The 14,648-nt window shown below is 34.8% G+C and overlaps 1 protein-coding gene and 1 long non-coding RNA gene across 7 annotated transcripts in view; both read left to right on the plus strand.

Annotated features, from left to right (window-relative positions):
- The first annotated feature begins 75 nt into the window (after positions 1-75).
- The window catches only part of LOC111418401 (multiple ankyrin repeats single KH domain), a 34,050-nt gene continuing 19,477 nt past the window's right edge, over positions 76-14,648 (plus strand). Inside the window, exons 1-10 of one of the 6 annotated variants that reach the window (XM_023050942.2) lie at positions 77-464; positions 5,744-5,882; positions 5,968-5,994; positions 6,058-6,269; positions 6,400-6,550; positions 6,610-7,176; positions 10,825-11,586; positions 11,649-11,992; positions 12,047-12,197; positions 12,306-13,117. In XM_023050942.2, the coding sequence (XP_022906710.1) occupies positions 228-464; positions 5,744-5,882; positions 5,968-5,994; positions 6,058-6,269; positions 6,400-6,550; positions 6,610-7,176; positions 10,825-11,586; positions 11,649-11,992; positions 12,047-12,197; positions 12,306-13,117 (3,402 nt within the window). In that variant the 5' untranslated portion in view covers positions 77-227. Of the gene's footprint in view, positions 465-5,743; positions 5,883-5,967; positions 6,270-6,399; positions 6,551-6,609; positions 7,177-10,824; positions 11,587-11,648; positions 11,993-12,046; positions 12,198-12,305; positions 13,118-14,648 lie in introns of all 6 variants that reach the window. The other 5 variants (XM_071199236.1, XM_023050938.2, XM_023050940.2 and 2 more) reach the window with 5 other exon arrangements.
- LOC139431457 (uncharacterized) lies at positions 4,695-5,363 on the plus strand. Its single transcript, XR_011641584.1, has 2 exons — positions 4,695-4,765; positions 4,821-5,363. It is a non-coding gene; the product is annotated as an uncharacterized lncRNA (long non-coding RNA).

Here is a 14,648-nt window from a genome sequence, read left to right on the forward strand (position 1 = left end):
AATTATATAGTTGTATAAATTTTGTAATAGATGTCGTTGATGGCGCCGTCGAATCGTTCGTGCACGGAACTCTCTTTTTCCGATCGGCCATAGTGCAAAATGGCGTCGCCTACTAGATAATCGTAAGGAATGTGCCTGTATTTCGTGCGCGAAGTGTAACAATAGGAAACGAAGATAAAGGGCGTAGGACCGGAAACGGACACCTAACGATTTGATGCTTGTCAAAGATGCAGAATGTGGCGCAGGGCAACGCAGCAGACAGTCCGAAAATAGCCGAGAACATTACCATTACCAGCAACGGCGAAACCAACGGCGGCCCAACAACCGGCCGTACAACACTAACAACCGCGGCTACTCCCCTATCATCGAATTCTAGCCCCGCCAAATCTGAAACGGAAACTTATTCGGAACATAGACGATTTATGTCCGACACATCCGAGAGCGAAGAGGACAGCGTATCCGAGGTAGGCGAGAACAATTTTGTTAACCCCCCAAAAAAAAAACAAAAAAAATGGGGCCTAAACCCACGACGAAACACAATCAAATCATCAAAGATTAAAAAGCTAAACCAAATACAAGTCTTCTCTTTATTATTATTTTTTTAATAACAATTCCATCAAAAGAGAACTTTATGTGCAGTATCAATGAACTTACACCTTACAGAGACATCTTGTGGCTATGTTTTTAACAACATTTAAAGACCGCGACATTTAAATCTCGTTCCTTTGTCTTTTATTAAATCAAAAAATATTTTCATTTCATTCAAATTATGAATGAAAAAACCATCAAAACGAAGTTACAATAACAAAAACTGATACGTCTTAAATTTCTTGTTTGTTATTGGTGGAAAGAATCTGCTTTCTCTTTTTGTTATTTAATTCTTTTTTTTTACATAGAATTGTTTTGTTTATACTATTTTGATTATTAAGTTTTTTTTTTGATTTTGAGGTTATCTTTGTGATTCATTCTTGAGAATGTGCGTGTTGGATGATGCAGAAACACGTTTACGATTCTTAGTAGTTTAGAACCGTTCCTCTCAAGGTTCTAGAATTTTTTACAACGATTCAATTGTTAAAATAGATATTATTAATAAGTTTAAATCGCATTCTTTTGATTATTAATCACAGGAATTAACAAATTATAGGTTGATAAAGAAATCGGAATTGAACGGAAATTGACGAATTGCTTAAATTTATCATATTTTTTTATTGATATTGAATAGTGAGTGTTCCTCCCTCGGTGTTTCAACATATTGATTTGTTCAAAAATAAGGTATTTATATGTTTAAATTTAAATTTTATTAATTGAAAATAAGTTTAAGTAATAAAGTTTATTATTTCCCAACTTCTTCTTTTTTTCAGGTAAATTTTTGATTTAATTGATTTGAAAAGGAATTTTCTGTTCTTTCTTTGTTAAAAATATCATTTTAATCACGAAAAATAAAATTGAAATCATTTTATTGTGATTTTTAATCTTAGAATTAAAGAATACGATAATAGATGGCACCACAATTCTTGACATTTGTTTATTATTAACCGCGGAAAGATGGCGTTAGTTAGAAATTCCTTAGAAGCCTAATTTTCCAAATTAAATTTAAAAACATGTTACTAATGATTCAATCAATCAATCATCCCCATGTACATACAAGTATCAACATTTTCGTGATGTGTATGATGTTTTGTCTAGTAATTGCAAGACTTTCCAAGTAATAAATGCCTTATTTGGTTCATATACTCAAAGCGACCTCGGCCAAATTAGGCAGAATTCTACAATTCTTGAATTTAAGATTAGCTGAGTCTGCTTGCAGCCAAAACGTTGTAATGTGTTGATCATTTTGGATTTATATGGAATTAATTGTAGATTAAATTAACACACTTAATTGTAATTGCGTATCTTCTAGTCATCATTTTCCAGTTTTTAGCCTTTCTTCTGATATCAAGTCTCCTTTTAACAGTGTCTAGTTTTCTGCCAACAGTATGTAATCATCTCCTTGCAGTATCTGGTTTTCTGCCAGTGATAGCAACTCCTTCACAAGCACAATTTAGTCTTTCATTGGCAGTATCTAGCCTTCTGCATAACTCCTTTTTGCGTTGATACTTCAATAAAAAACTAGATAGTACTAGAGAAGAACTAGACAGACAACTACGCAATGGTTGCAGAAGACTAAATACTGCCTATCGTTGCTGGAAGAAAACGAGATCCTGCTAAAAAAATGTAATAATCAGCAGTCAACAACATCAATGTATTAATAGTGTATTAGTGACGAATTGATAGTCTACGCGCGATTATAGAAAGATTATTTAAACTGGTTCTATCTATCTGAATATGAAACTTTGATTGAAAGATGGCGGTGAAAAGTGTTGTACAAATCGCTTATCCGATTGCAATTTTAGTGTCAATCACACCTGGTTAAAGTTAACCACTAAGTTGAATGTGTCTGCAAGTCCGCAAAATATCTGTTTTCGATGGTTTCCGAAATGAGGAATCCGCGAACGATTAACAATTTAAATGTACGGTTGATACAACAACTGCTCTTTGTTCAAAACATTGAAGAGAGATCGCAGTTTATCTTTTCTTCGAAGAGACATGATCTTTTTGAGTATTTTGGATAAACTTTTGTGACTCATTTCTGATATTCTTTTTGAATTGCTAGCTTGAATACAAATTGATTTTTGACATATAAGAACGATCCAACGTAATACAAAAATCTCAAAAATTAAAGTAGATGTATTCAAAAATGTGTCAACATCATTTGTAAGGCAGAACATCAACAATATTTGGTTTTATACAATTATTTACAATTTTAAGCAGTTACGGCTAACAATAAGGTGAGGTAATTTGTTAGATACAGTTAATGTCAGTCAAAATTCTCCAAGAGTAATGTCAAAAGATTCTGAAAATTTTCTGATTCTCCTCTTTTAAATTGGATTGGTTGTAGAGTTGCATAACTTACAAATTTGCAAGATTATATAACTAAAATAGCAGGAGAATTAGTACTTCTAGTGCAAACATTAGAACATAGCTTGATAAATAGTTTTATGTTATCACTTCCCTCTTCTTCCTCTGCATTTCTTGCTTTCACTTCCGTTTCCATACGCATACATATTGCATATTATAAGTATGCGGAAAGGTTGTCTTCTTATTACATGCTCTATTCCAAAACTTTCTCATACTTCATCGCTAGTCTCCTTGTTTTCTCCAACCTCAATTCATTTCTATACATAGGAGTTTTTCTGCTTTATTCCAAAACTAGCAAATCTTTTCCTAATATTACTTCCCTCTCTTTTCCATCATTCTGCCTAATCTATTCGTCTTTTTAACTCTTTGAACTCTTCTGGTATAAGATTATCAATTTACAAATTAAAAATCATTACTCCCTTCTCTTTAATCTCCCTTCTAAGTCTCCAATATACGCCACAAAAATGATTTGGGTTTAACTGAAGTTTCTGCCAAATTCCTTTGGTCGTCAAAAATTCTTCAAGTTTAGCCTTACGTTTGAATTCTGTTCTGGATGTATCTCTTTGTTCCTGCTTCCATAATTTCTTGTTCATCATATCAAATATACCTTTTTGATCTACAGATTTGATCCTCTTTGGCTCTACAGCCCTAGTTGGGCCCTGGCCAACCTCAGAATATCCTTCCAGTCTTCTTTGCCATGCTCTTACTCCTATTAGTTTTAGATTCATCCTCCTTTCAAACACCCTAAGTGTCTCTTCCTCTCGTTTGGCATCCACCCAAGTTTCTGATGCATATGTTAATACCGGTCGTATTAATGTATAGTTTACATTTTGTCTGCTGGGACCGATTTCGCGACCTTAGCTGTATAGATAGGTCAAAAAGCCACAAATTGCGAGGTTTCTCAGGTTATCGGTACATTCTTTAACCAACATGTATAGGCCTGAATTGCCTTTAGAGCATCCCAACTGTCCCTAAAGATGTTTATTCTGTCCCTTATCAATGTTCAAAACGGCGCAGAAGTTTATGGCAAGAACTAGAACCTGAAAAATCGTTGCATCCGAGCTTAAAGACATCCTAATGCAGCTTTTTGGCAAATACCTACTCCGGATCCAATTGTCTTTGAAGTATCGGCGTACCTGCTTCCCTGATTCTGAACATGAACTGGTTAAAATCGTATTTAGTCGGTATAAAATCCGTTTTTATTTGAATTAAGTGGTTTAGACATGAGGATTTCGAGATGTCCTTTGAGGTTACCTTGACCACTTGAGTTTTACTCGAGTTTTTGACCACCAAACTAATGAAGCATGGGTCTGATTATTGCCACACAGACCCAGAGGGCCATTCGTAGTTTAAGAATTTCTGACAGAGTTGTTTGATCACTACAAGATTTTGTAATTATGATTCTTCAACAGCTTATTCATCTCATTCCAAATTTACGTTAAGATAATAAACATCTCATATTTACTATATATTTAGAATTTTAAGTTAATCATTAATGCAAACAATTTTATCAGCTGCTTTGATATCAGTATAATCAAACATAAATATTTTGCCATACTTATGGCGCCATTTAAGCCAACGAGTTGTTGATATTGTTGCGTTGCTTGGTTACGCGCTGGTATCCATTAGTTACCGCAATCCGCCATGTTTTTTTGGAAGAAACGAATAGGTTATGTTGAATTAAGTGTCAAAAATAATTAAATCTTTATTATCAGAAATTAATCATAAAATACATGTTTAAGTGCTCTTTTAAATTAAGAGAGAAAGTTTGTGTGGTTAAAAACTTGGTTAAGTGATCGACACTTAGGTTATATGTAAATTATTTTACCAGATTTCCTTTTTATCACTTTGTTGTTTTTCAGATAAAGAAAATGCTTATTTAATACTCTCTTATAGAAGGGGCTTTACTAGATCAAAAGAAATGGTTTATTTCTTCAGGAGAGTTTTGTGCCAATAAAAAGAATTTACTAGAAGAGTTCATCGACCCTATTTTTTTCTATTGCACATAATTGGACCTTCATTCAATGAGGCATGAAGTGATTCATTACGAATTCAGTTTCATTTTTCCTTCTAAAACAATCAAAAATTTTCAAAAAAAATTTGGTTCAATTTTTGCGTCACAAAATCAGAATTTTATTAATTGTTTAATTTTTAACCATGAAAGAACAGAAATAAACCTTTCTACGCGCTTAATAAACAATCTATAAATAACCATTCGTATCTTAAGAAATCTAACCTTAAAAATATTTGTTTTATATCAATTTTTATTTTTCAATTAATAAAAAGTACCGATGCGTTTATAAGAATGCAATTGAATACTTTTCGACTTTGGTAAACGAGTTCAAAGTTCGTTTTATTATAATAACAAATCCGAATGGAAATAAAGTACGCATTTACGAAACGTTTTCTAGGGTTTTTTGGTTTTTAATGTTTTCAAGTTCGTCCGCTGTCATTATAAAAGTGAGGTTATGTTCGAGCTGTCATTCAGTACTTCCGTAATAGGGGCTGGTTTTAACGGTAATTCGCCCGATTTCTAACGTTTTTGCATCGAATTTCGTGCGCCAATCGATTTTTTTTAGTAATTTGCGCGAAAGAGTTGCCGTAAAATGTCTCTGATGTATTAAATAAATCGTCCGCGACCAATAACAAACACACCTATTAAAAGTGGTGTAGAATATAAAAGTGGTGTGTCTGGATTTTTTTTTTGGTTCGGACGATTTTTTTGCGTTGATTGTGTTTGGTACGTGTGGTAATTTGTGTGTACCGAGATGATGGTGTGATTCAGGTGGAGTCGTTTGTCATTGATCAGGAGTTTGAGGAGGATCCCCAGGTTGAGGCCGCCAAATTTCTACTCAGCGCCCAAGAGGACCGCTCTGTTGATCCCGAGACCCAGGCTCGATTGGAAGCCCTCCTCAAGGCGGCAGGTGAGATAATGTTTAAATTATTTGTGTGTTTTGTTGACCTAATTAGAAATTTTTGATTAAAAATGGTTTTTTTGTTTGTTTTTAGGTATCAGTCAGTTTGCAACAAAGGATGGTAAGCATTTAGCCGATCCCGAAGTATTAAGACGATTGACATCAAGTGTATCGTGCGCCTTAGACGAGGCTGCAGCAGCATTGACCCGCATGCGATCAGACAGCACGCGTGGTGGCCAGGCGGAGAAGACCTCTCTGGTGGAGGCGTGCACGGATGGCGACGTCGGCACCGTACGGAAGCTGCTGACAGAGGGCCGGTCCGTGCACGAGACGTCCGAAGAAGGCGAGAGTCTCCTATCCCTGGCTTGTAGCGCCGGCTATTACGAACTCGCACAGGTACCAACCAACATTATTTAAAACAAATTAAACTAAAAAATGCAATTTCTTAGCCATAAAAAAATTTCTTGGTTCATAAAACGTTGAGATTAGATGATAACTAACTTGATTGTGTACTTTTTACGCGAAGCAGGTGTTATTAGCGATGCACGCCAACGTGGAAGATAGAGGCATCAAAGGGGAATGTACCCCTTTGATGGAAGCAGCGTCCGCGGGACATTTGGACATTGTACGTCTTTTGGTAGTCCATGGAGCTGATGTAAATGCCCAATCAACGTCAGGTAAATTAATAAATCACCCCCAAATCGCGTTTTATTACAACTAATTTTTAATAATCAAGGAAATACGCCTTTAATGTATGGATGCGCCGGTGGGCATCAAGACGTCGTAAAATTTCTCTTAGAAAACGGGGCGAACGTCGAAGACCACAACGAAAACGGTCACACACCCCTCATGGAAGCGGCATCCGCGGGTCATGTCGGTTTAGCTAAGATCCTCTTAGAACACGGGGCCGGCATAAACACCCACTCAAATGAATTTAAAGAATCCGCGTTAACGCTGGCTTGCTATAAAGGCCACCTAGATATGGTTAAATTTTTGTTGGAGGCGGGGGCGGATCAAGAACACAAAACGGATGAGATGCACACCGCTTTAATGGAGGCCTCGATGGACGGTCACGTTGAAGTCGCCAGGCTCCTTTTGGACTCTGGCGCGCAAGTTAATATGCCCACCGATAGTTTCGAATCTCCGCTTACGTTGGCCGCGTGTGGGGGGCACGTCGATCTTGCGTTGTTGCTTATTGAGAGGGGCGCTAATATCGAGGAGGTTAACGATGAGGGATATACCCCGCTAATGGAAGCGGCTCGCGAGGGTCATGAAGAAATGGTGTCTTTATTGCTCAGTCAAGGTAAAAAATTAAATTGATTTAGTTCAAAATCCATTTTGTTCTCTTTGTACTTATTAACATTTTTACAGTTTTCAATTTTAATTTATTTCTGTCCAACTTTATTTTATTGTGAAAAATGTTCATCACTTTAATTTTTCGACATTGCTTCTGAGGATGACTTTAACTGAGGCTTCTGAGGCTGGATATTAAAAACCTATTACTTAGTATTCCACCATTCACATGAATTAGTATCTCTTTTAGATGTTGGACACTGCAGATAATAATTAAATTCAACCCTAACAGGACTTTTTTTATTGAATACAACTTTATTTATATCAGGTTTGTCATTTGCAACTTCATTGTAACAACTTTCAAAATTCGCTATAAAATTAATTTCTTGAAGGATCCTTCTGGAAATGTCACCAATTATTAATTATAGTATCCTCCTTTTAATACAAAAAGCCGTTTTGAAAAATCACCTTTAGTTCTTGAGAAATAAATTTTTTAAATCGAATTTTGCTATTTCCGCTGATTAAGTTTTAATAATTCGTATAAAATCGATTTCTTGGAATATGAGTATGAAAATTTCTCAAAGTGTTAATAAAAGTGTCCTCTTTTCAATGAACCAACCCATTTTGAAAAATAACTTTTAGTTTTTGAGAAAACAATATTTGAAGTTTTGATAAAATTTTCGATGTAATCGATAATTTTCAAAATTCGCTATAAAATTAATTTCTTGAAGGATTCTTCTGGAAATATCACCAATTATTAATTATAGTATCCTCTTTTTAATGCAACAAGCCGTTTTGAAAAATCATTTTTAGTTCTTGAGAAATAAATTTTTGAAATAATCGACAATTTTTCGAATTTTGCAATTTCCGCCGATTAAACTTTAATAATTCGTATAAAATCGATTTCTTGGAATATGAGTATGAAAATTTCTCAAAGTGTTAATAAAAGTGTCCTCTTTCCAATGAACCAACCCATTTTGGAAAATAACTTTTTGTTTTTGAGAAAACAATATTTGAAGTTTTGATAAAATTTTCGATGTAATCGATAATTTTCAAAATTCGCTATAAAATTAATTTCTTGAAGGATCCTTCTGGAAATATCACCAATTATTAATTAAAGTATCCTCTTTTTAATACAAAAAGCCGTTTTGAAAAATCACTTTTAGTTCTTGAGAAATAAATTTTTGAAATAATCGACAATTTTTCGAATTTTGCAATTTCCGCCGATTAAGTTTTAATAATTCGTATAAAATCGATTTCTTGGAATATGAGTATGAAAATTTCTCAAAGTGTTAATAAAAGTGTCCTCTTTCCAATGAACCAACCCATTTTGGAAAATAACTTTTTGTTTTTGAGAAAACAATATTTGAAGTTTTGATAAAATTTTCGATGTAATCGATAATTTTCAAAATTCGCTATAAAATTAATTTCTTGAAGGATTCTTCTGGAAATATCACCAATTATTAATTATAGTATCCTCTTTTTAATGCAACAAGCCGTTTTGAAAAATCATTTTTAGTTCTTGAGAAATAAATTTTTGAAATAATCGACAATTTTTCGAATTTTGCAATTTCCGCCGATTAAACTTTAATAATTCGTATAAAATCGATTTCTTGGAATATGAGTATGAAAATTTCTCAAAGTGTTAATAAAAGTGTCCTCTTTCCAATGAACCAACCCATTTTGGAAAATAACTTTTTGTTTTTGAGAAAACAATATTTGAAGTTTTGATAAAATTTTCGATGTAATCGATAATTTTCAAAATTCGCTATAAAATTAATTTCTTGAAGGATCCTTCTGGAAATATCACCAATTATTAATTAAAGTATCCTCTTTTTAATACAAAAAGCCGTTTTGAAAAATCACTTTTAGTTCTTGAGAAATAAATTTTTGAAATAATCGACAATTTTTCGAATTTTGCAATTTCCGCCGATTAAGTTTTAATAATTCGTATAAAATCGATTTCTTGGAATATGAGTATGAAAATTTCTCAAAGTGTTAATAAAAGTGTCCTCTTTCCAATGAACCAACCCATTTTGGAAAATAACTTTTTGTTTTTGAGAAAACAATATTTGAAGTTTTGATAAAATTTTCGATGTAATCGATAATTTTCAAAATTCGCTATAAAATTAATTTCTTGAAGGATCCTTCTGGAAATATCACCAATTATTAATTAAAGTATCCTCTTTTTAATACAAAAAGCCGTTTTGAAAAATCACTTTTAGTTCTTGAGAAATAAATTTTTGAAATAATCGACAATTTTTCGAATTTTGCAATTTCCGCCGATTAAGTTTTAATAATTCGTATAAAATCGATTTCTTGGAATATGAGTATGAAAATTTCTCAAAGTGTTAATAAAAGTGTCCTCTTTCCAATGAACCAACCCATTTTGAAAAATAACTTTTAGTTTTTGAGAAAACAATATTTGAAATTTTGATAAAATTTTCGATGTAATCGATAATTTTCAAAATTCGCTATAAAATTAATTTCTTGAAGGCTCCTTCTGGAAATATCACCAATTATTAATTAAAGTATCCTCTTTTTAATACAAAAAGCCGTTTTGAAAAATCACCTTTAGTTCTTGAGAAATAAATTTTTGAAATAATCGACAATTTTACGAATTTAGCAATTTCCGCCGATTAAGTTTTAAAAATTCGTATAAAATCGATTGCTTGAAATATGAGTATGAAAATTTCTCAAAGTGTTAATAAGAGTGTCCTCTTTCCAATAAACCAACCCATTTTGAAAAATAACTTTTAGTTTTTGAGAAAACAATATTTGAAGTTTTGATAAAATTTTCGATGTTGCAATTTTCATCGATAACTTTCAAAATTCGCTATAAAATTAATTTCTTGAAAGATCCTTCTGGAAATATCACCAATTATTAATTAAAGTATTCTCTTTTTAATGCAAAAAGCCGTTTTGAAAAATCACTTTTAGTTCTTGAGAAATAAATTTTTGAAATAATCAACAATTTTTTCGAACTTTGCAATTTTCGCCGATTAAGTTTTATTAATTCGTATAAAATCGATTTCTTGGAATATGAGTATGAAAATTTCTCAAAGTGTTAATAAAAGTGTCCTCTTTCCAATGAACCAACCCATTTTGAAAAATAACTTTTGGTTTTTGAGAAAACAATATTTGAAGTTTTGATCAAATTTTCGATGTTTCAATTTTCATCGATAATTTTCAAAATTCGCTATAAAATTAATTTCTTGAAGGATCCTTGTGGAAATATTACCAATTATTAATTAAAGTATCCTCTTTTTAATGCAAAAAGCCGTTTTGAAAAATCACCTTTAGTTCTTGAGAAATAAATTTTTGAAATAATCGACAATTTTTCCAATTTTGCAATTTCCGCCGATTAAATTTTAATAATTCGTATAAAATCGATTTCTTGGAATATGAGTATGCAAATTTCCCAAAGTGTTAATAAAAGTGTCCTCTTTCCAATGAACCAACCCGTTTTAAAAAATAACTTTTAATTTTTGAGAAAACAATATTTGAAGTTTTGATGTTGTAATTTTTTGAAGGGGATGCTGAATATCCGGTATCCGGCTATAATAACCAATATAAGTACAAAGAAAACATCTTTATTTTATTTTTATTGTTAAAAAATTAAAAATTTTATTAATTTATTATTTTTGTTGTATCTTAGGAGCAAATATAAACGCCCAAACTGATGAGACCCAAGAAACAGCTTTAACATTAGCATGTTGCGGAGGTTTCACCGAAGTAGCGGATTTCCTCTTAAAAGCAGGGGCAGATATCGATTTAGGCGCCTCAACCCCCCTTATGGAAGCAGCGCAAGAAGGCCACTTAGAATTAGTGAAATACCTACTTGAGAATAACGCAACCGTTCACGCCCAAACACAAACGGGCGATACGGCTTTGAGTTACGCTTGTGAGAATGGACACACGGACGTAGCAGATTTGCTGTTACAATACGGGGCCGACCTTGAGCACGAATCGGAAGGAGGAAGAACGCCTTTGATGAAAGCTTGCAGGGCCGGCCATCTTTGTACCGTGCAGTTTTTGATATCAAAAGGGGCCGATGTGAGAAGGCAGACGTCTAATAATGATCACACGCCGCTTTCGTTGGCTTGCGCCGGCGGGCATTTAAGCGTTGTCGAATTGTTGTTGACGCATCGAGCCGACCCTAATCACAAGCTCAAAGATAACTCGACCATGCTAATCGAAGCCGCTAAAGGAGGTCATACAGCCGTCGTCCAATTACTCCTAGATTATCCCCATTCGATGAACTCAATGATGCTGAATCAACAAGGCGCTGCGGCTGCCGCGGCCGCCACCAATTTATCGATATTACCCGGACAAGTTCGCGATTCGCCGCTTTCATCTACTTCATCCCAACCAGAAATTGATTTCTTTCAACCAACACCCAATATCTTTGGATCCACTGGTAATAATTAGTTTAGTTGTATTAGTTTCGATTTCGAAGAGTTAATTTGATTTCGAAATTAGTTTTACAAGAAGTTCCTGAAGCAGTGAGGATCATAACCCAAGAAGAGGCTTCCACATCAGTCCAAGACATGACCAAACTGGTGCACGGCGCTGATTCTTCGGGACGTCTCGCGGACATCCAACACCAACATCACCACCAACAGGCGTTCGACGGTAGTTTAACGTCTGCGGAAGCCCAACAAGTTCGAACGCAACCTGTGCCTGTTGCGGAACTTGAAGATCACGACGTGTTCGCCACGTCAGCGACCGTTCATTTCCTCTCCAGCGAAACGGAACGATTAAAAGATGATGAAATCGACGAAGGGGGCGATCAGAAAAAGCAACAGATTTTAGAGGAATTACACGTATGTTATATTTTAATGAAATTATTTGATGTTTATGGGAATAATTTTTTTTAGCAGGTAGATAGAGAGTTCCTTGGGAAGCAGCAGACGCACAATCACCTGCTGTTGTCGCAGTATGCTGTTCCTCCAGAGCAGTGTCAACAAACTGCTAACACCTCACTGCCACACACTCTCAATATTGATATTGCTATGCAACAACAGCAAGGTAAGAATTAAAGTAAAATTCCTTGACAGGCGATTTGCAGTCTGTCGCTCGTCTCGGAATAGTACCATTATAATAATGCAATTAAAAATTATTAAAAAAATGAATTAGGCTTGGGAACAAGCATGCCTGGAACAATGTTTTCAAGTAGTAACCTGCAAGTGCACAACGCCTTCTATACGGGGGCAACTTGTTTGCAATCGCCGGGTGTACCCTTAAAATTAGCCGTCGGAAACGAGTCGAATTCCGGTTTTGCGCCAGCTCAAGCACCGCCAACATTCTATTTTGCGCCATTGAATAGTTCGGTGGCGGTACCGCTCTCTTCTGCGACAACAACGAGCCCCGCCGCCGCCGCCGCCGCGCAACCGGTCAAAGTGCAAACCGTCGCCTCGCACGCCGAAGTCAACCAAAGTACGGCGATTAGCGATCGACCGAAAGCCAAACCCGTCTCGAAGAAAGATTGCAAGAACCTGCGCAAACAACCGTATCAGCCGAACTTGTACGGCGCGGCGCAACCTTTGCTCTTCCCACAACCGTTAACGCAAACCCAACCGAATACGACCACTCAAACTCAACAGCAACCGTCTCAACAAAACGGTCAACAAGACGCTGGGAAATTAAGCGTCGTGGAAACTGTAAACGTTCAACAATTAGATTTGGAAACTTTGGATCAAACGTTTGATTTGAAAGATGAGGCGCAAGAAAATTTGTTGACGGCTCAGATTTTACATCAGATTCATAATTCTCCACAACTAAATTCTATAAGGGCTGCATTTGTTGGGTCACCCGTGCAGTCTTATCCAACAACATTAGACGAGACCATGATCGCGACTTTAGCAGCACACCAACAAGAACCCCCACCTACAGATGTATCTCGAGTGGAATATTTCGCCGTTCCAACCGGAAATACCACTCAATTACAGGTAATTAAAAATATACAGGATATTTTCCGCATCAGAGCATTATAAGGTTGTAGGATAATTTAACTTAAAACGATCTATTTGGGGTGAACGGTCAAATAAAGTACAGGAACAACTTTTTACAATTTGCTAATATATTTCGGTTGTCGAATTACAACCTTTATCAGAGCGAATTTACATTTGCTGTTAAAGAGAAAAAATTTCTTAAAATGATAGAAATTTTATAAAATATAATTAAAAACTTAATTGTTTATGAAGTTGGTAAACTAAAAACGTTATTGAATATATTGCGCTTTTTACGTCGAGCGTATGTGGACAACCTGGTGTGCGATTCGTTTTGACGCATGCGAACATATTCGTCACACCCATAATCTTTATTTTTAAAATCGTCATGCCCAGTGCGTAAAAAATGAATTACAATTTCTGCTTATTAGGTTTATTTCATTATTAAAACAACATAATAACTATCACTAGAACAACACTAGACCTAGAAACTTTCGAGTTAAGTCGTGCGTCTTTGCACTAATATCGTCATTCCTTCCTTTTGTTTTTATAACAAAAGACGCATAGTTTTGTCGGCTTTTGTTTTGTTGTAGGTGGAATGATATCTCGGAAATGTCGCTCTAGTAGCCAAGAAGATCTTGGTGTCCTTGATCGTGTCATATTTTTCGCCAAGCATTTCACCAAGTTTTCTATGAATTTGGTAACAATTTATGGTAGTTATGTTCAAAAAGTGGCGAAATATTTTCAAGTAAAATTTTTTTGGGCTCCTGGCAGAGGAATAAAAATATAAGTATTGTCCGCTAGGTCTATTTTACAACTGCTATAGGCTTTTTTTACTGTATGTCCTCTTTTCAAAATTACATCTTGAGTGTCGTTGTCGTGGAAGGAGCTTACTATTATCATATCTTTTTTGTCTTTCCATTTCAACATCATCTGCTTCTTTCTAAATTGTTCAATTTGTTCACCTCTTACTACTTTTGTGTGTTTAACTTCTTCTGTGATTCCTCTCCTGTTTGATCGGACAGTTCCTACACAGTCAGTCTTACATTTCGCTAGTTTATCACTGAGATCAATACTTGAGTAATAATAAACAGTAGTCATCCCAGAAGTGAATGTGTAAGTTCCAAAACAATGATAGTTTTGGAACTTACACAGATATACAGAAGATACCAGTTCATCAGGGTAATGAGAACCATATAACGTATCTTCACCAGTGTATATGATAAAATGTGGTCGAGGAAGATCAGAATCGCTCCAAGGAATGTCAACAAAAGCATCTACATTTTTATTTTCACTTTCAAAATCGTGATCTGAAGAATCACCAGAAGCATCGCTCTAACTTTCGCTGTAATCGTCGTCTGTATCGGAATCTTCAGAATCACACATATTTACATCTAATTTTTTTTTGCCATGTCTAAATGATAAGAAATGTGTTTTAAAAGCGAACAGCGAATTAAAACGTGAAACCAGTTCAAACATGTGTTAGACCCATTGAGGTCTTATATATAATCTAGAGAGCGTATGTGGTGGT

This window comes from Onthophagus taurus, chromosome 10, assembly GCF_036711975.1.
Source record: "Onthophagus taurus isolate NC chromosome 10, IU_Otau_3.0, whole genome shotgun sequence".
NCBI lineage: Eukaryota > Metazoa > Arthropoda > Insecta > Coleoptera > Scarabaeidae > Onthophagus > Onthophagus taurus.